Below are 26,219 nucleotides of genomic sequence, written 5' to 3'. Positions count from 1 at the left end.
CAGCACACAGTACAGCAGTGCCCCAGTACAAGTAAACCAATGCTAATGTATTTATTTATTTATTTTAATTAGTGCAAACCATCTACCTAAGCTTTGCTCATTATGAGGCCCTGCTACCGTCACTCAGTGGTCAAAGAGCCAAGGTTTGAACAGAAGATGCCTGGCTACAGCCACTCCAATCTAGAGCCTCAGCACCTAAGATGTAACACACCTGCCTAAGCAAATATAAACAAGGTTTTGTAGTAAAAGGTAGCATCTCTTCTTCTACTAATATCAGCTGATCTAATAAAAACAAAGGATCACAGCCATACTGGAATTAAAGTAAAACTAGGGATGCACAGGACAAGCCACTGGAAGAAAAAAAAAAAAAAACAAACCACAAACAACAACAAAAGAAAAACACCACAAAACCACAAACCAACATTGGGACAAAAATCAGCATCTCACCTGCACCGTTATGGCTGCCTGCTTTGTCATAGACTGGTAAACACCGTTGAACTCCACATTATGGTCCAGGTCATACACTGGGCACTAAAACAGACATATCTAAGGGTTAAACCAGGGACAAAATCTAAACTAATTTTGCAGGGAGCCACAGAACAGGCAGTGCAGAACAGCACAAAAAGGCCCTGTTTGGTGTGACAAAGGAAAACAACCAGGACTCATTCAGAAGTTAGAAAAGCTGCTCTGAAGATACCGCTGTGGCCTGCACTGATCTCTGCATTCTCACAGGAGGGCTGCAGTTTAATCCCATAAGAGGATTCAGCCAGACTGATCACTCCACAATTCCCACTGGGCAGTGCATACACTCAGCTGTACGCTGGCCATGTCACATGCTTTGCAGTCTGTCTTATATACGAAGTGCTTGCCCTCATTTTACTTTCCCACTCCTCTTAATACTTGATAGGTTGAAAATCACCTGTCACAGACTCCCTTCTTAGCCTTCTACTATTCAAACACAGGGATGTAGGCAGCTGATGTTACCTATTTCTCTCCCCGCCCCAGGTATGAAAGGCAACTGCCAGGACTTCAGAGCCAGTAGCCAAGGCATCTTGCACCTCTGTCACCGTCCTGCTGCTCCCACACTGCAGGTCCCTGCATAATTCAGGGAAGTGGGAAAGAAGGAGAAATATGGGGCTATTTCCCAGCTGTGAGCAAGAGCCAACCTGCATGGCAGGGAACAGCTGTTCTCCCTTTCTCAGGAAAGGGGATGAGTAATTGTGGAGAGAGGAAATCAAATTGGAAAGGAGGAGAGATCTCATGTCTGGAAATCAGAAGCTCCCCATGCTGCCCTGAGCCAGGGGGAGTCAAGGGAACAGCACTGTCCCCTCCCTCAGCCACCAGCATCCCAACCAACACCACTCCACAGAGACAGACCCATATCACAAGGCAGCAGGGTGTTAAACCTCAAGAGGGGAACATAAAAAATGCACTCTGGACAGGCTGGAGAGGAACAGCTTGTTCACTTATTTGAAACAAAAATCTCCGTACGAGCTACTTGAACATCTCTGGGTTTGCCTCTTTCCCACAGGATTTTCATTTCTCTTTCAGGGGCTCCCTTCATCACCATCACACTGGGTGAAGCCCTTCCTAGGGCTTTTCTCTCTCTTGGGGCACAGAACCCCTCACAGCAGGACACAGAGCTCCAGCAGATAGCTCCTTGCCCTTCTGCGCTCAGGCTTACCACAATATCCTGGACAGAGACAACGGAGCATGGGTAGACTGCATCAGACACCACTTTAATAATGACTGAATCGACATCCTGAGGAAACTTGTACAGAAAATACTGAGGAGAAAACAGAGTATTGCAAGTTACTGTCCAGAAATCATACCTGCCATAGCTTCAGAGCCTCGCTAAGGTACCTACACAGACCAAGTTGGCCTTTGGGGTTGGATGTGGAGGGCTTTCACAAAAATTCAGATTTCAAATATTAGGACCCTACACTACAGAACAGCACACTTAATATGTACAGACAACTCCCCCACTTGCACAGCAGGCTGTTAGACACAGATATCTTCAACATGCAAGTCAGCATACCTTCTGCTCCCCTGAAGTTCTTTGCCAGCTAATGAACCTAAAGTGACTTCATTTTATAGCCTACTCCATTTCATGTTGCTATGAGCAATTTCCAGATGTTTCCATGCTGCTGGCTGTACTTCATAGACAGAACTTATCATGGAGTTTATTTCAGATGGGTTGCCTCATAATTGACCTAATACTTTCCACAATTTCTAAGAGTTGATCTCTGTCAGGAGTTTCATAATTAAATGCCTGATATTAGCTGTAGGATTTAGGTGTTTTGGTTTTGTTTGGTGTTGAGGGTGGGGTGGTAATGCAGGTAATGCTCCAACCACAAGTCCTTACAAACTGGCAACTCACCAAGCCAGTTTCTTCAGCAGAGCGCATTTTATTTCTGCCAAGCAAGGACACTGGTGGTCTGAACTCCTTGGTTTCCCAGGTACACTACCTTTGGAAAGCTTTAGGAAAACTTCCTTCAGAAAGTCACCCATAAGGACCCTTCCATAATTTTCTTTTTAAGCCACATTTATATCAGAGTACAGAATTAACATAAGGGTCATTGAGACCTACAGTTCTCTCCTGCACAGACTGTGAGTGGTAGAAAACACATCCAGACAACACTCCTGACCTATATGAGCATATATAATTTTTCCTTCTGCCCTCAAGTGTGAGCTGGGTTCTGGACAACTCCTCCTTCAGTTGTTACGCTTGTCTTTTTCCAGTCTTAGGCTATTCCAACACATCTAGATTTTGAATTGCCTTTTTTTTTTTCTTCCCCCTGCAGACTACTTAATACTTTGATTTACAAAAACCTTAGAATTATACCATTTACAAAGCACTCATCTACTCTCTACATCTGGTCTATAATTAAAAGTCACCAATCTCATATTAATTGTGGCAAATAACAGGCCAAAGTCACAAAGTTAATTCCTGACCAGATTCTAAACACTCCACGTTCAAATTACAAGATCCTAAATAATGAGGGTTTATAAAGAGCCACCACCATTCCCTATGCTCCTATATTATAAAATACTGCATGTATCTGCAAACCAGCTTAAGACATTTGACCTTAAAAAAAGATTAGCTGGGATGCCTGGTAATAGGAAACCTAGAATTAAATGGTGTTAATAACAGTGACAACAACAAAAATGGAGTACCAGACAGCCTGGGTAAATTACATGCTCTCCCAGCTCTACAAGCTCCTGTATCACTATAGTTACTGCCAACAGCATTTTCATTCAAGAGAGGACTTGTAGTATCTGCTGGGCTCTAAACAAGGCTACTTAGCTGGATGTGCTGTACATGTGTGCTCTCTTCTGAACTAATAACCAGACTTATCAGGCATTTCATTTATCACCTCGCAACTTGACTTGCTGCCTGAGCAAGGAATAGCAGTCTGAGTTCTGATGTACCTTTACAGCTTACTTATGTGTTTATTTTTCTCCAGTGAAGACTGCATCTTGGCTAGTTACGCTAGGGCAATTGAATTAGCGCCGGCTGGAACAAGACTTTGGTGCGCACCATCTCACTTCGCATGAAGAGCAGCAGTCCAATGGCCTCTGGACCTCTGTACATTTCTGGAATTTCCTGAACTGCAGATACCATTCCTTTGCTTTGGTCGTGGTTTTTGGTTCACTTAATTGCTTTGCAAAAGGATCCAAATATGCCCCTAGAGGGGCTGAGGCACTGCTACCTCTACTATATCCACGGAAAATTCTACAGTAAGGAAGTTCCCCTGCACCCTAAGAGGGGAACGACCTAGTCACATAAGGCTTTTGCCCTCTCTAACAAAGGATCACATCAACCATTTGGATATGGTAAGACATAAAAGCAATGTCATGCAGGACCCCTCCTTACCTGGGGCTGGGAAGGACTGGCAGTAAAGTTAAAGGCTTTGTTCGTCCTAGAAAAGAAATGCCAGTATGTTGAAGTCTAAAACTGTCAGAGTTGGAATACACACAGAGTACCTTCAGATTAAGGAAAAGAAAAAATAATATCTTTTTTTTTCTGGGAAGAAGAGAAGGGAAGAATAGGCAGATGGACCAAATCCATTACAGACATATGAAGAAATTACTTTTGTAGTCTTGCATTCCAGCTTACTCAAGTTGGAAGTTCTCAAGCCTGGTGACTAGCAGCTCATACGCAATGTTAAATGGTGCCATGGAAGAGACGTCCACAAATATTATCTGGTCAGAGGGTCCTGTCTCAGGTGTTGGCTCAGAGGGACAGAGGGTCCGACTCACTTCTTGGTAATTATAGGTTCTCTGGTAGCTACAACAGCCAGGGGAAGGAGGGAAGGGAAAATTGGATGGAAGAGAGAGAAAGAGCAGTTTAAAAGTTGTTCTGCAGTTGTAAGAATTATATTGTTTTTCCCCTGCTTGCATAACTGAAATACTAATCTGAAAGGCCAAGACCATTTAGTCTTTTATTCAGAGCTCAAACTCCACCTCTGTTTCCTCTTGTGATCTGCACAAGGGACTGGTCATCCCCAGCATCTCATTTCCCTCGAGGCTGCCTGTGCCATCTGCAGATCTAGCATATCTGCCATTTGCTGGAGGCAGAGAGAGCCATGACAGCCCATAGCAGTCACTGCTGTAACCATCCCCTGCATCAGGCTAGGCACTGCAGGATACCTGCTGCCTGGTGCCAGAATTTCAGTCACAGGATGAACCTTCAGAGCTGAGATGGTCAAAGGTATCTGCAAAGTCTCAGTACTTGCAGCCTAACTAGATCTGAGGTTGTGAAAGTGATGCTGCTGTGTAGCTTCAGCAAATAAAACACCCCCAAAACAACCACCACCACCCAGAATAGACTCAGTCTCTAGACTAAGCTGTAACACTTAACAACTCTTACCTTGGGTAAGAAATAGAGGAGAGCCCTTATTCCCCAAATACACTGTAACCCAGACGTTACAGTGCTCTTTTGAGAGCTTGTTCAAACCCTGCTCCAAACTAGACCCCAAGAACTACTTGCACAGGCCACAGGCAACTGTGGAAATGACAATGTTATCTGGTAGATTCACTGTCTGGTGACACAGGCAGATCCCCAGCAGGTAAGCCTCTTGGTACTTTGCGTACGTATTTGTGAAACTAAGAGAAAAGGGCAGGCTGCCAAACGAGGTTACTTACCAAATCCTGGTCTTCCTATGTCACTATGACAGTGAGCAATCAAGCCCTGCAGTCTACACAAGTAGCAAGATCTAGCATCAGAGGGAGGCTGATGCTGAATACAGCTGGCAGACAAATGTGTTACAAGGAAGAGACTCCAGTACTTACAGGCCTCGAAAAATTAGTGGGACCTGCCAAGACAGCACTCCCTTCTGCTGGCGAACTACAAACAGGACAGGGAATTGGAGGTTCTCAGAGCTGCTATTCACATACACCCGCACTGCATCTACCTGTGGGAAGAGAAAGGAGAGTACAGATAGGTGTTAGCCAAAGGCAAAGAACAAGGCAGCTCCAAATCTAGGTGGGAAAAGCCTGTCCCCTTCCTCAGTCTGACCTAGATGCTGGCAATATCCACAGGGAGATCAGCAGTGTTTGTCACTAGACCGGTTATTTCGATCCAGAGGTCATTTACAGCAGTGCCTCCTTGCTGCTGCTCTAATCCAGAAACACAGCCTGGTCCCCAGGTCAGAGGTGACTGTCAGATAAGACACAGTGGACAAATGCAGCAGATGTAAGAAGAAAAGAGTTCAGTAGCTTCCACTTATCCAGTTGGGAGCACCCTGCATAACTTCTGTTATAAACCTAAGCAAACACACACAAAACAGGTGGCCCTTAGTTTACTATTTGCTTTGAGAAGCGAGCAAGCAGCTTGTCTGCACCAAATGGGAACAGCACCTTTTCCATTTGAAAAAAACATCTCTTCATCTCCCTCTCCAGAGCTGCATGCATTGCTCAAGAAAACAGGGTGTGAGAATGTGTAACTCATCAGAAGAGACAGTACATCTCGATTAAAGGCCTTTAAGTGATGAAAGCATATTACGTAGATAAGACATACACATTTTAAGCCCAACATATCTTGAAAAACTAGAATGAACTCTTACTAGATCCGTGAAAAACTCTTAATAGATATCTCAACTTTATACCCTCCAAGAAGAGTAAATATAGAAGGGGTCCCACGTTCTGAAAAACCATACGGACTTAGCAAGGTAGCTGACAGGCAGCTACCTGAGATGGCAAGCTTATGCTTACCCAGAGGACACCAGGTTCAGAAAAAGGGCTTGGCACCTGCAGAAGAAAATTTCCCATTTATTCTTGTTTAGTGATTCTAGGCTCACATGGGAATTTAGTTTACTGGAACAAAACACCTTCTTGAAAGCCATTATCAACTTTCCTGCCATCAACACCATAATACAGGGGCTGCAGCCACCAATTCCTAAAAAAATAAATTCTTCAACAAAAAACATCATAAATAATTTAATTAAAACCGCTTTAAGATAGAAGGGTAAACATTAGAATCTTTTTCCATTGCCTTCTGGTTTCTAAACCTTTGCAATACTCTTTTGGCACACCTTCCAGCTTTTTCTTCTGACCACAAAAACTACATATATGATTTTGTTTCCATGTAAATTTCACAGGAGGGTGCTAAAACCAAGTTAAGAAAAAACACCCTCACAAAGCAAGACTCACAGGTAACACCTGAAGGGTATCTCAACACAGTAGGCCACCACCACCAGATAGCACTGGAAGGTTACTCTGCAGCTTCCTTAGTCTCTGTGGCTGCCCAGCTCAGCTGGGGGAGCCAAGCCAGCGGATGCTTTTATAACCGGGAAATGCTGGGACTGGGCTGAACACACTGCTGCTTGTTTATAGGTGTTTGCTGTAGTTATTGTGACAACGAACTGGAACCCAAACAGAGTGACATTGGAACTTAACAAGAAAATAAATCTAAGAAGCATGAAGACACGATGATCAAGCCAGAGTCCCACAAGCACATGGAGCCATTCTTTATCCATGGGGAAACCAGCTACCACTGCAGAAGGGACACATTCCAGCTGCCTGTCCAGCAGGTTTTTGCCCATGAAACAATTAAAGCAAGCCCACCTCCACAGGTGAAGTGATGTACACTGCCTCTGGTTGGGCACCACCCTGTGAACCCTCCAGGGCTGGCTGCATCAGCACAGTGCAATGGGGAGCTCACATCAGACTCACAGCAAATGGTACTGTTGGGTTATGCATCCTCAACTACTCATAAATGCAAGCCAGGCAGTGGGAAATTCTCTTCTGCATTGTTTTCACAAATACAGAAACTGCATCAGTTGTGCATATGTTGCAGATAGTCAAGTTTGCTTTAATGTACAAGTTGTTTGTATTCATTAGAAGACTACGAAAGTTACATCCCTACTTCTTCTAAATTCTCAATTTACAAAATGTACTGGCTATTTGAAGTATATGGTAATGCCGAGTGGCATTAAAAAGAGAAAAAAGTACTACTGTTACAGTTTGCCCAGGCTTTGGACACAGGAAATAAAATAGGCCTGTAAACTGGGGTGGAAGATTTAGTCTCCTCATGGAGATTAATCAATATTTGGCTCTCTGAAGACCTCACTTGCCATCACTGTCACTTACTGGATTAATTGGAATAAATGTGGCATGCGAGATGAATTCCTACCTACCCAATTTGATAAGCTGTCAGGGTTTTGGCAATCAAGTAGTGCTGGAGTTGAAAGTATTATTTGCTGCCTCCCTTCCAGAGCAAGTCCAGTTCCTTACATGTAACCAAGATGTGTCTTGGTCCTGCTTTAGCTCTGCTCATCCCCACCTCTCTGGGGCTCTCTAGCAAGCCGAGGCAGAACAGATATCTGTGTGGCATAGCTCACTGCTGGACTAGGCAGTCCCTTAAATCCAAAGGGGACAGGCAAGTTGTGAAGCCTGTTTCCCTTGGGAACCTCTATAAGGAATAAATAATGTCTACTTGACATGCCCTGTTCATTCACTTCTTGGCATCTCTGCTCCCTCCCCACAGATGATGTTTTCTAAGGAGCATATAAAGGCTGAAATCCTTTCAAATCTTTTGACAGAGGAATTGGCCATTAGATAAAGGAAGATTCACTTCTATGTCCTCAGATTTGGCTGTTTCCACCATTGCCATCTTATAACCCCTCCTGGACTCTTTCTGAAGACAGCTTGCTTTATGCTGGTGAAATTTATACCACATTGAGTCCCATCTTATGCAGCAGCACGGAAGAACTTACATGGGACCAGCAGGATAGAGAAAAAACACTTGGGCAGAAAAGAGAAGCTATAACTAAGCAAGGAGTCACTGCCAAACAGCCTTCTCCTCATGAAGCATGTGAATTTGTCTGACAGAAAGTAGCTTTTTCTACTTTCCTACAGAAAGTAGCTCTTACTTTCATTGTGCTATGTATTTCTTCATCTCCCATTCTGGAAAGCCCAGAAATGTGTTTATTTTCAGAGTTCCAAAACTGTTGTGGTTGGAAGCAGCTTCTTGAGATCACCTAGTCCAAGCCCCCTGCTCAAGCAGGGTCAGCTAGAGCTGGTTGCTCAGGGCTCAGTCAGGTTCTGGACTCTCCACAGATGGAGATTCTAGAACCATTCAGGCAACCTGTTCCAGTCTTTGACTCCCCTCACAGTAAAAAATAAAATAAAATAAAGTTACCTGTGCTTCAGTTTGTGCCCATTGCCTTTTGTCCTGCCACTGGGCATCACTGAGAAGAACCTGGCTGCCTCTTGTTCATTCCCTCCCACCAGGTATTTATACACATTGATGACACTCCCCCAAGCCTTCTCTGCTCAAGGCTGAACAATCCCAGCTCTCTGAGCCTCTTCTCATATGAAACATGCTCCAGTCCCTTAATCATTTTTATGGCCCTGCACTGGACTCACTCCAGTAAGCTCATACATTTCTTGTATTGGGGAGACCAGAACTGGACGCAGTACTCCAGGTGTGAAAGCTTTGCAGCTTTGTAACTGCCCCAAGCAACTCTGTAGAGCATAACTCTCCCTTCTCTTACAGGACAAAGCCACCTATGTAAACGCTTCCTGGACAAGCCTGACAGTTACACGTCTCATACAGTGACCCATTAGTGCTCCATTCACACACGTTTTTACCCTGACATCCTCCTGCTAGCCTTAATGTTCACTGCTGAATCTAGCCAAAAGATTTAGTGTTTTCATCTCCTGTGAAAGGAAAGCTAATTAAGACCATGGCTGCAGGTGCAATAATGCAGCAGAAAAGTTTTGCAAGCTGGACTCTGTCAAGGCCCTACTCAGCACAGGCCTCCTGCTGCCACCCCACATACCAGTTTGAGCTCCTGCTGCTTCTCACCCAGGGTGGCTGGAATGTCCCCGAGCAAGAGCTACTGCCCTTACTTGCACAGGATTACAAATTGCCTCCTCTTTGCTGCCAACACTGATACTTGCTTCTCTCACCTTAACCTATAGGTCAAAGCACTAAGCATACCTTTTTTTTTTTTAAGATCTCACGGCTCTTTCAGATAAGGTGCTTTACTAGTCTAGGAGCAGTCAAGTTTCCTATAAGGAAGGAGGCGGGGAGGGGAAAGAGAAGGTGGCAGAGAAAAAAAAAAAAAGACACACCTGCCTATGAATCCAAGGCTATTAGATGTTTATTTAACTAACAATAAGCAACGCTAAGATTAACTCATTCTGTTAAGGACTGAGGACTGATCATCTATTTTCAGGCAGCCCTGCTGTTGTGGCAACCACCGCTCCAGATGCCTGCAGGGCTTGCTCAGGTAACCAAAGACTTTTGTGAGTTTTAGCTTCCCCCATATAGTTAATATACAACTACTGAAAGGCCTCTTGATTTTTCAGTGACATGCTATATGCCCACAGCAGTAATCATCTCCATTTTACAGATGCTGAGACTCAAGGGTGCAAAAAGAAGCAGAGGGCTGCAAGCAATATGTTCAGAACCTAACTGGGGACATTGACTGAGACATTTAAAGGCTAAAATCTGCTCCCTCTACAGTTTCTACTGCATGACCCTCAGGAACATCAGGTTAAGAGGGACGATGTTCAAAGCCTGCAGCTCACAGCACACTGCCCTGTCACCCTTCTGCTGCAATACTGAATGTCCAAGAAGCTGCCTCATTTGCAGTACTTAGGAGGTGCACTCCCCTTCCCACCCCCTGCCCAAGTCTCTTCCCTCTGACTCTTTCCAGCAGTTGCACAGCAATGCTTCTGCTCCCCAGATGACAGATCTGTAGTCCCTCTTCTGGGAAGCACTCAAGCATCCTGCTCTCCTCCTCTTTGACGCTCTGCTGATATCTCATCTGGAGACCCTAGCCTGTTTTTCAAATCCTGGCAGTCCTCAAAGCTTCAGTCTTTGCTAACAGACCTCAAAGCAATTTTGTTCATGCAAAGAGATGAATTACTGATCCCAAGGTCATTATAAAATTAGCAGAACTGACCTCCCTAAGATAACACTTCTATCTAGCCTAATCTTTGATCATAATGACCAAAGCTTGTGCAAGATGAATCTTGGAGGACACTAAGCACGTGGCTTACCTGTACCTTTTGTACCCTTATGCCAGAGAAGGGCTGCAGCATTTTCCTGGGGGTATGAAGAGCAACAGCTGCCACAGAGCAAACATTCAGGACTAGGATTTCTGCTCTGCATCTAGACCAGTATCAGAAGGCAAATCCTGCAGCCCACAACCTACTACAAGAAAGGTTTAATCACTGCCCCTGTGGCACCTCTACACCACAAAGGCAAAGGTGCAGGCCATTTACATGTTTGGTGCGTACCATGGTATAAGGCTCAACTCTACAGCTCCTCTCAGAAGAGCACTGCTATGAATCACAGAATCCCAGAAAGGGTGAGGTTGGAAGGGACCTCTGGAGATCATCCAATGCCACTGCCCAGGCAGCGTGATTCCATTACACTTTTCATTCCTCTCACCTTTTTCTCTGCACTCTCCACAGGCAAAAATGCTTCCCAAGCCACACTCAAAAAGGTGTTTCAGAGAGGAACATCAGAAAGTCACAAGCAACATTTACAGAGTAGCTCATTAAGAAGATCCCAGTGTGCTTTAAATTTCACCTTAATATATCAACAATTCCTTGGCAGCAAATACCTCTGCTCTTCCTATGTTTGCACATAGCCCAGATCAAACAGGAGCATGGTACCACCTAACACCACCAAAATCTTTATAATAAAAGCCCATAGGAAAAAAAAAACAAAACAGAGCAATTAAGAGTTGGACAGATGGTGACTGAGGTTCCAGTCCATCTATTTATTTACCCTGCCACCATCACCACAGCTAACACAGGGCCTCTCATGGGCAGATCCTGCACTTTCAGTGGAGGGACCAGATCCCAGCCCCAGGACGCAGCTCCATTCTCCCCCCTCACGAGTCTCAGGGTTACAGCAGCAGCTCAAAACCTTGGTTGATGGGTCTCTGCCTGACATAATAGCTACTCTTCCAAAACATGGCAATAAAGCAGGTGGGATTTGCCCATGGGCTGAAACCCATGCAAGAAGCTCTCAACTAACAGTCCCTCCAGATCCTCCTCACCACTTGCAAATGAGCTTGGGGATATCACAGCAATGAAGTTCAGCAGAATCTAGGTGCAATTATGAGGAAGCTTGGGAAAGTGGAGAAAGGATTAACATTTAACTGCAAGCAGGGCTTCTCTCATTTGCTGTCAATCACTCCCTGATTTTGTGCTACAGAGTGGAAGGAACCTGAATTAGTGTCTTCGAGAAAGACATTTTGCCCAGCAGGGTGAACTGCCTAGCAGAAGCATCACAATGTAGCATCTATGAACTGATGTTTGTGCTTTTTCAGGCCTCCTTCCAATTACCTACCTTAAACTTTTAATCCATGTTTTGCTTCTAGATTCTCTTGTCTTGATATAGACAATGTACACATTTTCATGCAACAGACTTAGTAAATTCACCACTGAGCCAGCGCTACTAGTCCCATCTTTCCCTTTGAAAGTCAGCATTTGGCGTTTGCCTCAAGGGCATCATCTCCAGCAAAATATTTTCAGAAGAGTGGAAAAAAACAGGAGGCAAAGGAAAAAAAAGGTGATTTATTTAGTTCAAACACCATTCTCCCTCCATACCATTCCAAAGATTATTTTGAGAACAAACAGTTCTTAGAGAAGAACCCCTCCCCGCTACAGAACCACTGCTCCCATCATATACAATCCTCCCTCCCAACACAGAAATAAGAACCTACCTACATTGCACTTAGAGACAAGAGGAACTCCAGCTAAAAAGCACGGTTTTTATTTGAAATAATAATAAACCCCCACACTAGAACAAAAGACTATGAGCCTTCTCTGCATCCACTCCCACTCACTTAGCATCGGTGAGATGAGGAAGAAGTTTTGCCTGGGCAGTAAGGAGGTCAACCAGGCTGCTGTCACTACTGCAACACCACCACTGCTGCTGAGGGACTTCACTTTGGAGCAGACCATCTCCAGCACTGCAGAAAAATAGTTGCACCTCTCCCTTCTGCCTCCTTGCACACACACAGATGGAGGCTGTCTATATTGGTACTATAATACAGTGCTAAATTTCATCTCTACCTTCCAAGCCGAAATCCTCACTTCCTGAGGATACCTACTGTTAGATTTGAGGTGGGACAGCCTGGGCTGGATCCTGGGAAACAACCTTGTGTACCAAATGCTCCCTTTGAGAGCCAGGCCTTGCACTAACATTTGTCAGCAATTATCATACTGCTGCCTTTTGCACTGCACGGCTGAGGCAGGGCCAGGACTGCTTTAAAGAGACTTCTGCTCCTCACGTTCCTTCCCATTGCCAAGCCTTTGCCATGTCCATCTCTATTCACCAGCCAAGCTCATGACAGTTTTGTTTCTCAGAAGACTGACCTTGAGCTTTTTTCTGTATTTCAAGGTGGGAAGATCAGTTAGACAACTGAATAAAGAGAGAGGTCTCAGCACTATATAAAAACATGTTAAACTAGGAAGGACAAATATTTGTACTTCAGTTCTATCACCACCCTGAAGATAGGGGGAGGGGAACAAAAAAAAAAAAAGAGGGAAATAATAAAAAGGTGCATCTGAATTCCATTCTCTAGATGGGAAACAGGCAGGAGGAGACAGTCCCAAATTCACACAGCCAAACAGGACCAAGATGGCTGCAAACATTAAGCAAAATAAACCAGGCTTTTGGTGACACAGAAGAGTCCTTGCACTGATTATTAAGTCTGTATTTCCCACATAGACCATGCATCAGCTTGGGGATGTCAATTAGAGGACATGCAGGAGGTTGCAACAACAGTTTCTGCTGCAAGCAAAGGTTTTCAAGAGCATTACTGTGGATTCCTTTCCACAGTCTCACGCTAAGTGAAATGTTCAAATCACAGCAGGACTTCACCATGTTCTCCGACGCACCCACACATGAGCCGCTCCTTGCGAGACCTGTGGGAATTATCAGTCCATGTTGCAACAGCACTTGGTTGTGGGCCTGACAAGGCACCAAGCCAAGCCAGTGGGCAGGGAACACATCCAATACGCAAACACACAGGCTGCTAGTTATAATGAAAGGTCTCAGCACAGGATATGTCTACAAAAGCCACTGAATTGCTGCTGCCTGCTGTTGCACAAGAAAGAGGTGCTTCATTTTTATATAAACCCTGAAATTAAGTGAAGTAGGATTCAGCTGAATGGGATAGAGCAATTGAGGCAGCAAATGAAGCACATACCTGTCAGCACCAAACTTTCCACTGCCAACACAGCAGGGGGAAGCCGAGACCCTGAAGGAAAATAGTTATGAGACAGTGACAGGCGTTACAGAACCTTTTTCCTGCCCTCTTATGAGATATGAGCACCACTCCTGTCTGACAACAAAACAAGTAGAGCTCAGAGGAGCATTCCCTTTCAGCTTTTCTCTGTCTCACTTTGTGCCCTAACGCCAATAAGTCTTAACTGCCAAAAGCAATCTGTCAAATAACCTCGGCCCACAATTTTCTTCCAGTGTTTCTGCCAGGAGTATTAAATATACAAAGAGGCATAAACTAAGTGGCAGGCTCCAGGTATGTCAAGCACAGCCTCAGTCACATTAACGTAATTGTTCCAGGATTAATATTTTTCATTTAAAAGTTCCACTTTGTGCAAATACGCTGTGTGGATTTACAGTCTGCCATAGACATTCCCATGAGTTCACTTGTTTGCAACAGTATCTGTGCAGCATAAATGGAAGTAAGACAAACACAAAGCATGTTAAATATTTATCTTTTTCCTTCTTTTTAGATTTTGTCCTCTAACCAATGTCACTAGGCAGTCTCCAGGACAGCCAGAAAGAAAAACTAGGAATTGCTATGCTGGATGAAGCCGCTACCTGTTTCTGACCATCCTCAGACTTCACAAGGTGCTAAAAATAAACAACTAAATCCTTTTTTGGACAGCCAGTTAAGGAACAAATTCCTCTCTAATAAACAGCATCTTCCTAACCCACAGCATCTGGAACTCTGGGCTAAGACAACCTTTGAAACAAAAGGGTTTATAATCTTTCCAAATTTGCTGCAACCCCAAGCTCACAGCAATAACTATAGGGATTACAGTCACAACACAAATATCTGGTTCTTTATTGGCTCCCAACTTCTTCACCTCAGTGACACCTCAGATGGGGATTGAATTACATATTCTACAAGTTGTCTTTTTTAAAAAAGATCGTTCATTTGTTTTAAACCACACCAAAGTAGCTATTTCTACGCCCAAAGGAAAACATCAACCTGAAGAAAGTAAGGAAGGCTGCCTCTAAAATCCTGTGTTTCTCTTAGTATACACAGCAGGAAATAACGTTTGTTTATGCCAACGCACTAAACTATATTCTTAAACAGAGCAGATGGCACACCCTTGCAATACAGCTTTTACAGACTGCACTTTCATTCCCTAAATATCCCCTGAAATAGCAGATGAGGTCTGTATAGGAAAAGCATACCTTCCTACCCAACAACTTCTACACAAGTTATTTAAGGACATTTCAGCCTCCACTTACAATGCAAATGTTTGTATTATAAATTGCTGCACTCTTCTTGGAAAGAGTTCAAACTGAGGAGAGACATTTTGATGGAGTTACTTTTAGTCAGAAAATTTTTCTTTTTTAATCTAAACATCTTGGGGGTGGGGAAGGGGCAGCAGGGAGAATAACAAAATCTGATCAGCTTTGATTTTAAACGACAGGACAGCCCAACAAGAAGAGAGCGATTTTAAGATTTAGAATTACATCCAAATTCAAAAGAGATGCTTTAGTTCAATGATAACTTATCAGGCTTGACAGCATTAGCTTACACATTAGAAATAAAAATAAAATTCTTGTCAGCACCAAAGTCACCATTTGAAGGTCTGCAGGCTACTCGGCAAGAAACCACAGCAGACTTCTCAGGCTTTTTTCCTAAAGCCTGCAAACTGATAGCCTCCTTCAAGATGTACTCTCTTTTGCCCCTCTAGGTAGGGAAACCCACAACGAACAAAATCCTAGAAAGGCAAAGAACAATTTAAGTTTAAAGGGATCTCAGGTGGACACATCATCCCATCCCCAGCTCAAAGCAAAGCCACCTCCCACACAATTCTCTCATTTAAGATATCCCATTTTTGCCAGAGCCAAAGCTTTCAAGACTAAATTTTCTGCTGCAGAAAACAATGGTCAAGCTCAGGTTTTCAGCAGATCCCCACACTATTCTCTCATAGTTTACTTTTGTTTTCTCCTGTAAGCAAGAGCTTTTCACGTGACTCTGGACAGGGTGAGGAATGGCCAAGAGACCCCACTGAGAAGCAGCAAGAGCATTCCAAGTGCTGTGTACTCTACACTGCCTACGCCGTCACCTCCTAACGTTGGTTGTTTTCTTTAAAAAAAAAAAAGATAAATTATATATACAAAAGTTATTCCAAAGAGATTCTGTTGAACCTTGCTTGGCTTCAGGCATCATATACTATAACTTGCTCCGATTTTTCTAAATTTGACATTATGCCTACATTTTTGCCTCATAAGGAATTTAATATTAGGCTCCAGCAATGGTGTGCTGTGGCCCTTCCAGTGTCCTGTGGTGAACAGACTAGAGCCAGCAACCAAAAAGCAACACCACTCAGGCCCTGGACATCCTGCAATAACAAGAACTCTACTGACCTTAGGAGATCATCTTGTTCAAACATTTGTAGTCTTCCCAATTTATTTGTTTTGTTTACCTGCATGTTTGGGGCTAAAATGGTGGGCTTCCACTCAACATTAAGGAAGGATAAACTTAACCTGTTCCCCCCATTATAATTCAGGTTCACCCATCTCCAAACAGGAGACTAAAATTTCCATGCATGGTGTAGCTGTGGGCTGAAACTTGGGGTGGAGCCAAGGCAAACATTATGGAGAAGACACGTAGGAGAGCAAGGGAATACTTTGAGGAAGTTAAGTTCCAGCCTGAAAAGTCCTATGCATGAAGGCCAAAATCAGCTCAGAAGCAAGAGGTGAAAAAATTGCTCCTAGAGTTGTTTTAACAGACATGGGTACTGCTGCAATGGGACCTACATTTGCATGTGAAACAGCAGAGAACAGTAAACAGATTTGATCACTGTCACTTATTAAACCAGGTTGCCCTGTGTAGTAGATCAAGGAGTTTCTCTGCAGCTACAACAGATGGCTTTGGTCTGAGCAAGTGACTCATCACACAATTCGAGGAACGTATGGGTGAATTCCAGTTCCGGCTCCTTGCCTAGAGCAATGCAAGTGCAACTGCCATCCAAACCTAGGATATAGAGACCTGTTCACTAGGGGACAGAGGAACAAACCCAAATGCATCACGCTCTTTGTGCTTGAAAAGGCACTTGGTCTCTACTAGAGGATCACAAAGTTTAAGGCATCTAATCGAAAGATTTCCATTCTCCTTGCTAGTGTTGGTTCCCCTCTTCCCATAGGCCAGACAACTTTTTCCCACCTGCAATCATGAAAGAAGGAAGGGTAATGATGTTAGCAACCCCCATGGTGGCACACAACCTCTCTCACTCATTCACTGAGGGTAATTTTTTACTCTTCACCCCTCAGATAAACTCCAGATAGGAAGGAAGTCACTCCAGAACTACACATCCTCACATGGTGCAACTCCTCAGAGAAGCTGCAGCTTAATCTACTGCCAATCACATCTTACAGTAAGGCTGGGCCATATGTGAACTGAGACTGGGGCTCTGTTCCTAGTCCTGGCAAGGGAGGAGGAGGAGGAGGAGGAGATCACCCACTCTTTCTCCTAAAATAGGTGCAGCGCACTGCTCAGATTTTGGGCTTATTGCAACCAAGATACACTGCATGGATGCACAAGCACTGTGTCTGAATTGCAGCAGCTTTACCTACAAATGGCAAGTTGGAAACTTGTTCTCCTGAGAAACTTGATTTTCTAAACATAGTCCACGTATCTTCCAAATCATGCTTTCAGCTGACTTGAGCTGTGATTAGGAAGAACTTTTGTCTCCTTCCTCATGATACTCTCCTGCACCACTTAGGACTTAGTACAGGAAATACCCACATGTACAGTATTACTGGCATTTGTGTGTCAGCAAATTAACCATTCGCAACTGCCAGAGCTTACAGTGGTGGAAAGAGCCATTCAGTTTGAATTCCCTCAGTACTCCCACACCCCCCTTTTCTCTCTTTTTTTTTTTTCTTCTCCTTTTTGGAAGCCTTTGTATTATTGCCATCATGGAACTAAGCAGGTCCTCTCACTTGTCACATAAATCCTTCTCCAGTCAATGGTAATTCCAGGAGAAATATATTACAACTCCTGTTCAGTCTTCTGGGCTGGAACACACTGCACAGGCAGCTCCAGCAAACCAGTTCTCCTTCCTTCCTCCCACCCAGGTAGGGACATATTCAATATGTGGAATTGGAGATGCTCATTAGTGTGCTCACTTTTTCCCCCCATCCTGGACGTCTCCAGCTGAAACAATCCAAAAATAAGATAATCCTATTTGACCAACTAATTGTTCACCAGACTTCCAATAGCGCACATCTGCCTTTTCTGTTAAAGCATGAGTACACAGTGACAGGCACAACAGCTGGTTGTTTTTGGTTTTTTTTTTACATTCACAGTTAAACATTAAACAAACAGCTGTGCAGAGGGGAAAATTTTAAAGTGAAGCTAGGAGGAAGAAGGAGGAACTAGAAAAGCAGTAAGTCTGCTCCATAACAAACAAAGAGTTTCCACCTTGAGGACGCAGTTTGACATGTCCCTCTGTTCACAGGCCAATGCTAGAAGACCCTTGCAGCAAAGATGGCTGTGCTTCTCCTCAGCACAGCTCTTCTTTTTCACCTCCACCTCAGGAATTAAGGCCTAAATCCTAGTAGTCAAGTACAAAAAAGTCTGCAGCTCTCCTGCCTCAGACACAAGGTGAAGTGTTTCTGAACTGTCCATAGGAGGGGTTTTCCCCCTCCACACACAGAGAGAAGAGACCTGGCAACGTACGCATGTATAAGGGTTTCAGCTAGGTGACTTGGTCAGCATATAAGTACCCTTATTTTCATTTCACACACCCAGGAGTTGCACAGAAGGGAAGTCACTTGCCTGTCTCAAAGTAGCACTGCTCCAGAGCCCCGAGTTGTGCTTTCTTCACCTTGAATACATCTGCTCATGAGCCATCTCATAGCTTTCCCCCTTCCCTTATGCATGCATACCTGTATCCCAAGGAGCAAGGAAGACTATGTGGATGAAGAACATCCTCTGAGATTAGGCAAGCACAATACTTCTCAGAAAGTGATAAGTCTCTAAAGCATCAAGCAGGAGTGTCGACAGTCTTGTTGCCTCCTTTCTCTCATCCATCATTCAAGCATTTCTCAATTTTCAGATGTGCCCTGGCAGCCAAAGCACATGAGCAACCAGAACATTTGCAAAGGACAGATGGGTCACAAGGGAGCCCTCACACCTTGCCCTTGGTTCCAAGTTGTCCCTTGCTTTGTAGGCCTGCCCTCATGAGAGAGATCAGCAGAGAGGGGAAAACAGCAGAACCCACAGCATCAGAAAAACAAATCCCAGACCTGGCTTTGCTTCAGAGGGAAAGCAATTAAACTCACCCACTGCAGCCCTTCCAAACAGAAAATGCTCTTTTTATTCAATTAAATTTCCTGTAACTAAGCTTAATGGCCCACACGGTACCTGCCTCAAGGTATCAGAGGCTTCTGGCTGACCTGCCATCAGCACAGAGATGGGAGGAGACTGAAAAGACCAGGAAGAGCAGAGAGCTCGCAAGAGGCAGGCAACTGAGAAACAGAGGCCGATGCCCCACTCGCTAAGAGTTTGAGGCTAAAGATAGTAGTGAAAGGTAAGGACTAGGACACTGAGTTTTTGCAGGACTTGTGTTCCTTCAGAAGGTCCAACAACTACCCAGAGGACAGCATACCCCTAAGTATCTTCACAACTCTTGCACAAGAAAAACCTGCCCACAAGAGCACGGTCCCAGGGTAAAGTCAAGATTTCCACCACCAAGCTTCTAAACTTTGAGCAGTCCTCACCATCAGGGAGATGCAGGACTACCAGGACAAATCAAACTCTAGCTCTGACTAGGCTGGCAAGAGGAGACCTAGTCATGTTTGTGTCTCGTCAGTTCAGAGCCACAGCTGGGGAGGGGGCTGCACACACCTGCAGTCTGTTGCCTTGATTAGGCCAGACACCTTCCTAAAGGCTTCTGCTGCTTCAGCTCAAGAATAGCATCTGTAGGGCTTCTCAGTGAGGAATCATTAAATGGTTTTCGTTGGAAAGGACCTTTAAAGATCATCTAGTCCAAACTCCCTACCATGGGCAGGGGGCTATCTTCAATAGGACAGGCTGCTCAAAGCCCCATCCAACCTGACTTTGAATACTTCCAATGATGGGGCATCCACAGCTTCTCTGGGCAACCTGTTCCAGTGTTTCACCACCCTCATCATAAAAAAATTTCTCCCTTATGTCCAAGCCAAATCTACCCTCTTTCAGTTTAAAACTGTTGCCCATTGTCCTGTTCACTACAGGCCTTGTTAAAAAGCCTCTCTTCATTTTTCTTACAAGCCCCCTTTATATATTGAAAGGCCACAATAAGGTCTCCCTGGAGCCTTCTCTTCTCTAGGACCTTCTCTATCCTTACAGCCTCTTCTGGGCACCCCTCATCAGAAAGCTTCCAAGCACAGTCTGTCTTTATTTAAGTGGGTTTTTCCTTCCAAATTAGCTTTCATAGCAGTAGCTTGTTGCATGGCCCTCTTTAAGCACATGAATGGCAGTGCTTGGAGACTTCTGCATCAAAAAAATATTAAGCCTCAAACCTGAAGTTTCCCTTCTTAGACATGCTCTTGACCAGCTCAGTACCTCTGCAGAGATTTCGTATTCCAGCATACAGGAACATGGAGATTAGTCCGCTAAAGTTTCCACTTAAATGCAGCAGCAGTCTGGACTGGGTGGCTCTTTGCAGCCATGGGAATGGCCTAGAGTCTGAAAGTAACCATCAAGCAGAAGATGCATTTAGATACCTGGAAACACCACAGAGCAGCTGTGTACTCCCTCCCTGCCACCTCCCACTCCACTATTACTCTAGTTTTTCTCCTGGAGAGAACACTTTTCCCTGGAAGGTGTCCGGCAAAATACATGGCTTCAAAGAGCACATTCAACAGAAGGAAGTGGATTAATTTTAACTGAAGTCAGTCCACCTGCTGTGTCCGCTAACAAGCCACAGACAACATTAGATCTGCAAACAGGCCCTCCTCATAACACCCAATACCTGTAACTCCTGAAAAAGTCTAACTTGCATTACCACCAGCTTCTTCAAGGAGGCTCATGCCCAAAGCATACTTTTGGCCTCCTGTATTCAGCGGTGACACCCAGCAGCTAAGGTGGACTCAGTTGCATCAGAGCCCTGACGCACAACTCCTGCCCCTTAAACACCAGATGCACTTTATTACATAGTAACACACATAGCAGAAGACAGACAAGGCTTTAAAAGTCTGGATCTTTTGGAATTTCAGACTAAAGCAAAGCAAGGGATGATTAACACCACCGCCCCCTGCTTCTTCCCCTCCCCCCTTTATCATGCTCTCTACCAACTACCTTCATATTGAAGCATTAGAAATACAGTGTAGAAAAAAAAAAGAGGATGTTTTCCATTTTCTCTTGTCCTGTGTAACTGAAGACAGGAGGGAAGATTCATTTGCCCCATTTCCCATCTTTTGGTACATGAGAACATCTTACCAGCAATTAACACCCAATCCAAACAACGGAGGCAGAGTTTCCAAGGTACCACTTAGCTATTTGAGATAAACATGACATTAAAAAGAGGGGGAGGGGGGAAACACGCAATAGCTAGGCATACATAAACGACAGGCTTCCTTCCCCATCACGAACAGCCATGGCTCTAGTAGTGCTGCTCTGCAGCCTCCTCACATCACACCACACCTCACCTGTCTCGCCTCCCAGGGGGGAGCACCCTGATCCTACTCAAGCACTCAAGTGTGAAAAATGGTATATAAAAAGGTTCATTGAGTGCACCTTCCCGCACCTCCCCCCTTTTTTTAATTTAAGGTAGTACTGTTGTCCTTATAATTCCATTCTAGACTTTAAACCCGTTTTGCTGCTAGAAGCGCTGGATACCAAGCCCCCCACGCCCTCTAGGACGACGCCGCCCTCTCTCCCCGCAGCCCCGGCGGCGTGCCCCGGCTGTGCTGGGGAAGCCCTCGGGAGGGCGAGGGGGAGCCCGCAGGTGCAGCGCGGCTCCCGGCCCCCGCGGCGGCGGGAGGATGCGGGCAGGACCGCAGGCGAGGAGGGAGAGCCCGGCCCGCTCCCGCACAGCGGCCGAGCAGCAGCGGCGCCCCCGCGTCCCCGGCCACACCGGCGGCGGGAGGGAGGGCGAAGGGGGACACGGTGCATGTCCCCGGCGCTTTGGGGGGATGCTCCTACCTGCCCGGGCTCGCTGCTGGAGGCGAAGGCATAAACCCGCTCCGCGCTGATGTTCACGGCGCCCCGGTAGACGCGGCCGAAGGTGCCGGGTGTGGGGCTGCCCCCGGGGCCGCCCGCCGCCGCCGCTGCCCAGAGCAGGGCGCAGAGCAGAGCCCCGGGGGCCGGGGCCGCCCCCCCGGCCATGAGCTCTGTCGGTCCCTGCCGCTGCCAGCCCCGCCGGGCGGCCTCACGCCCGCTCGGTGCGGCACCCGGACTGCCTCTCCCCGGCAGGGCGGGCGTCGAGGCGCTTTATTTGCAATTTAAATAAATAGCTCGGCGACACGGACGGGAGGCGGGGAGGCAGCCCCGAACACCCCGGCTCCTCGACCGGGGGGGCGCCGGGCAACTTTCCCCGGGGAAGGACCCTCCGGCGGCCGGCGGGGGGTGAAGTGGGAAGGGGGAAGGGGGAAGGGAAAGGAAGGGAGGCCAGCGGGCTGGCCGGCCCCGGGGAGGAGGGTCTCCTCCTGGTGCCCGGCCCCAAATTCTGAGCCGGCCGTGGCAGACGGTTGTCAGGGAGCTTTTCCCTTTGGGGAGCTGTGCCACGAGCTCAGGGGCACACCGGCATTATCAGGCACATGGGGACGGGACCATTGCAGCGGCATCCGCAGGGCTTCAACACACCTGGCCCACGGATCCAGGGCTCTCCTCGCCCACCACTCCACCAGCTTGCTGGAGCGGTGGCTTGCACCTGCAGCACATCTCACATAGGGCCATCCCCGACCTTTATTTTTGGCCACTCCTAACTTTGGGATAAACGCCCTCGTCCTTTAGTTCAGTCCAAGGGTGTGAAAGGCTGCAGCAAAATGTCATCTCGTTAATTCAAGCGTGGCTTGGTGTGTCTTACGTTCTTTGAGTTGTTCATGACACTGCTACAAACAATACTGTGAGACTCTTAACCTTTTCAGCAAGATGAGAGCGATGCCATTGGGCTGTGAAAGGTCTCTCTCACAGCTTACCCCTCCCATGTTCTGCTGAAAACATGTCTGCAAAATGTGTCAGATCCCATCATGGAGGGAGACATTTCTAAGTCAGAGAAGAGACCGTTACTAGAAAGCAACCTGGAAGGTTTTTCAGACTGAGGATGAACTTGTAGGAGCCACAGTTTTATAACTGTGACTGTGACTTTGGCCACAGAGGCTTTCCAAATTATGGGGTTTGGTTGCAAGACAGAGATTTCCTGGGGGTCACTCGTCCCCTTTGGAGGAAAAGTTGCAAAGCTCAGCAAAAGGAGTCAGCGTGCGTAGTGCTTTCATTTTGATCTATGGGCCTTTGTGTGATCTCTGCCACAAGAAAAAAACAAGACAATTGTCAGTGATTTCTGTGTTTGTCTTGAAGCAGGCTGCCATTCAAGTTGCTCTGCCTTTTGTCAGAGCCCCAAGAAGTGGCAACTAAGGCCAAAAGCCCCTGTTTGAGATCTGCTGGAAGATGGACACTCCAACAAGCAGGAGTTTTCAGCCTGAAGCGTCATGCTGTGCAGACCATGAGACCTGTGCAATGTCACCTCTGAGTTCTTTTGACTCTGTCTTGCCTCTTAGTGGGACATGGTGTGACCTGTCCCAGGGGACTTCAAGCAGTGGTGGCACTGGGAGACGTGTAGCTTCCCCTCCCCACCCTGCAGAACCCAGGGCTCCCCAACCCTCCAGCTCCTTTCTCACCCACTGCCCTCTGCAGAGCCACAGGTCCCTCTGGTGGGACTGGCAGCCCTCTAACACAGGCTAATGCTAGACGGAGGAGACTGGGCAGTGCATCTTCTCCTGGAGAGGAGAGGCTTTAGGGAACAGAGGAAGTACAGCAAAGCAAAGCTGCCATGTCAGGGCCATGCCAGGTTGCTCAGAAGAATGTGACAGTTGGCACAAGGCCGGTATTCTGCAAACCAAAGTACCTCTGGCAGCTGCAAATAATTTTGGTTTCTTTTTGTGCAGTACGTATTTCAAATTGGGAGATCAGTGTGGTGTCAGTGCATTGTCCCACCCTAGTCGTGTTGTCTTCATGACAAAGAAGTGGCTCTTCATATAGTCCACATTTTCCAATGCAGAATTATGGATTTTGTAATGTACTTGCTCTGAGTGGATGTATGTTTTGGTGTCTTACCAGAGACCACACATTTTTTCTTCACCTTGAATTTGAGAATTCAAGTTTTCTTTTCAAAGCATAATACTTTGTTCTTGTCATCAATGTCATCTTTCACCTCACTGTTTTGAGGTTCTTCCTGCAATTTGGCAATGTTAAACCTTTGTTCAAATCCTTGCCTCCAAAGCGCGGTAACTGCCCAACTCATCGTTATTTGCAGAAGTTTGAAGTCAAAGGTCAGTTCCACCATTCAAGTCACTAATTAAAGTAACCAATCCTAGCAGACAGATCAGATCTCTTAATTTTATATACCTTCCTACTCACAGGAGAATATCCACTGCTACAGTTTGGGAAATGCTTTTCAATCATATACCCCTCTTGTTAATTCAACCTAAGCCTTATTTGCCTTTGTGAGAGTGGTGTTCAAGGCAATGTCAAAAGCCCTACTGAAGTCAAAATATGTTTTACCTATTCCCTTCTGCACCTAAGTCAATTCTCTCGGCAAATAAATTAAGTTACTTTGACATGATTTGTTCCAGACAAATACACACTGTTTCTCATCACTTCATTGTTATTCAGTTGCTTGTGCACAGATTGCTGAAAGCTTGTTTCATTACCTTTCCAGATAACAAATGGAGGTTGGATGATTTATAACTGTTCACTCAGCCCCTTTGATAAAGACGGGTAGCCCGTTTTCCCTTTTCACTTCCACCTGGATCTTGTTCTTGAACGGCAGCATGTATTTTGGAAGAAAGAACTAGTCCCTGTAGGAGACAGGATGCTGATCCAGACAGACCATGGGTCTGGTATTCTTGTGTGTGCCACAGTACTCTGGCATCAGAGGACAGCGAGGGCCTTCCAGCTCCCTAAGGGACAGAGAGCCAAGTGCCGTAACACGGCCAGCAGAGCAGGGACCTCACTGGCCAGGGCCCCATCACACAGGATCTGAGCAGGGCAGGCCTGGAGATGGCAGCTGGGGTCAACAGGGACAAGTCCATGGTGATGGGATAGGTCTGAGGTCAAGCCAGGAACATAAGTTTGCGAGTCAGGTCCAGTGGCGGCAATCAAGGACGGACACAGCCCCGTGATCACGAGGCAAGTCCGTTGCAATGAAGCAAGCCTGAGGTCTGGCCAGCAAGTTGGTTGACAGGTCCGGGTTGATGGGATACAGGCAAGGCTGTCACACAGCTGTAGCTGTAGCTCAGGCAGGGCCAAGCACAGAAGGCGCAGCTGAAATGGAGCTCCCATGGGAAAGGGGAGGTCAGCTCCTGATGAGGTCTCGCTGCAGCCCTGCCTCTGCAGTCACTAGAGGGAAGGGGGGCAGCCCTCAGCTGTGCTATCTCTAGGTCAGCAGCGGGCCTGGGGCACAAGACCTCCAGGAAGGGGGGTGATGCTCTCAGGGCCCTTTCCTCTAGCTGTGTGGGGGGCACATGTTTCCTAACATGGCCCATTTTTCCAGTAAAGCCCAGGGCTGTGAGTGTCTCAGGGGAAGGAGGAACCATGCTGAACCAGAGGCTCACAAGACTGTGGTTTTGGGATTGGGTTGTGGGTTTTTTGTTGTTGTTTTATTTTTTTATTTTGCCATAGCACAAAAGTAGAAAATCTCACTCCTATTGCAAAAAAAAAAAAAACCACAGTAAGGAAATTACATTTCTCCTGGTAACCAGTGCTGCAAAAACATCCAGGACAGAGGAACGATCTTAATTACAAAGGAATTCCCCAAATCACCCTAGCTTGGAAGGGGAAATAAAAAGAGTATAAATGTATGACAAATCAATTTGTTTGGAAATCTGATGGTTTTAAACCACTGCCATTTGAATATGCAGTCTCCATCTTATGTAAGCTCCACTGCAAGTAAATAGGTGCTGTAGATGCTCAGCTGGCTTCTGCAGAGACATCACAACATTTCCAGACCCTGCTGTAAATGCAGTGTGAAGAACAAGAACTGGAAGGTTCTTTAAAATGCTTTTAAAATGCCTGATAGAACCTGCTCCCCATTTTCTTATAGGTGGCTGACTTGTTTGAGAATAGGCTGTTTGAATGAGAACTGTCTCTGGATTATATTTGCTTGTATTAGGTATTTAACGTTTATATTTGACTGTAATTAATAATAGCAGAGAGATTTAAGAGGTTTCAAAGTAGATGATGTATTGATCTACTTGTGCCTTTATCGCTTTCTTCTCTTTTCAATAAACCTTGTTCTTCAAGACAATATAAAGCTGTGTTAGGAGAAAT

The 26,219-nt window shown here is 45.8% G+C and overlaps 2 protein-coding genes across 3 annotated transcripts in view; both read right to left on the bottom strand.

Moving 5' to 3' along the window:
* ATP6V1A (ATPase H+ transporting V1 subunit A) overlaps positions 1-1,591 on the bottom strand; it is a 126,798-nt gene extending 125,207 nt beyond the window's left edge. Inside the window, exon 1 of the mRNA XM_075107579.1 lies at positions 1,580-1,591. The gene's annotated coding sequence lies outside the window, so the exon portion shown is untranslated. The remainder of the gene's footprint in view (positions 1-1,579) is intronic.
* SIDT1 (SID1 transmembrane family member 1) overlaps positions 1-22,135 on the bottom strand; it is a 46,566-nt gene extending 24,431 nt beyond the window's left edge. For both annotated transcript variants that reach the window (XM_075107539.1, XM_075107548.1), the window contains exons 1-6: positions 21,876-22,135; positions 5,296-5,417; positions 4,121-4,291; positions 3,878-3,923; positions 1,685-1,786; positions 448-531 (exon numbers count right to left, since the gene is read on the bottom strand). In XM_075107539.1, the coding sequence (XP_074963640.1) occupies positions 448-531; positions 1,685-1,786; positions 3,878-3,923; positions 4,121-4,291; positions 5,296-5,417; positions 21,876-22,058 (708 nt within the window). In that variant the 5' untranslated portion in view covers positions 22,059-22,135. The remainder of the gene's footprint in view (positions 1-447; positions 532-1,684; positions 1,787-3,877; positions 3,924-4,120; positions 4,292-5,295; positions 5,418-21,875) is intronic.
* Positions 22,136-26,219: the final 4,084 nt, after the last annotated feature.

This window comes from Phalacrocorax aristotelis, chromosome 1, assembly GCF_949628215.1.
Source record: "Phalacrocorax aristotelis chromosome 1, bGulAri2.1, whole genome shotgun sequence".
Classification (NCBI taxonomy): Eukaryota; Metazoa; Chordata; class Aves; order Suliformes; family Phalacrocoracidae; genus Phalacrocorax; species Phalacrocorax aristotelis.
Note: the sequence above shows the minus strand (reverse complement) of the source record. Positions and strands in the feature narration are given on the sequence as shown.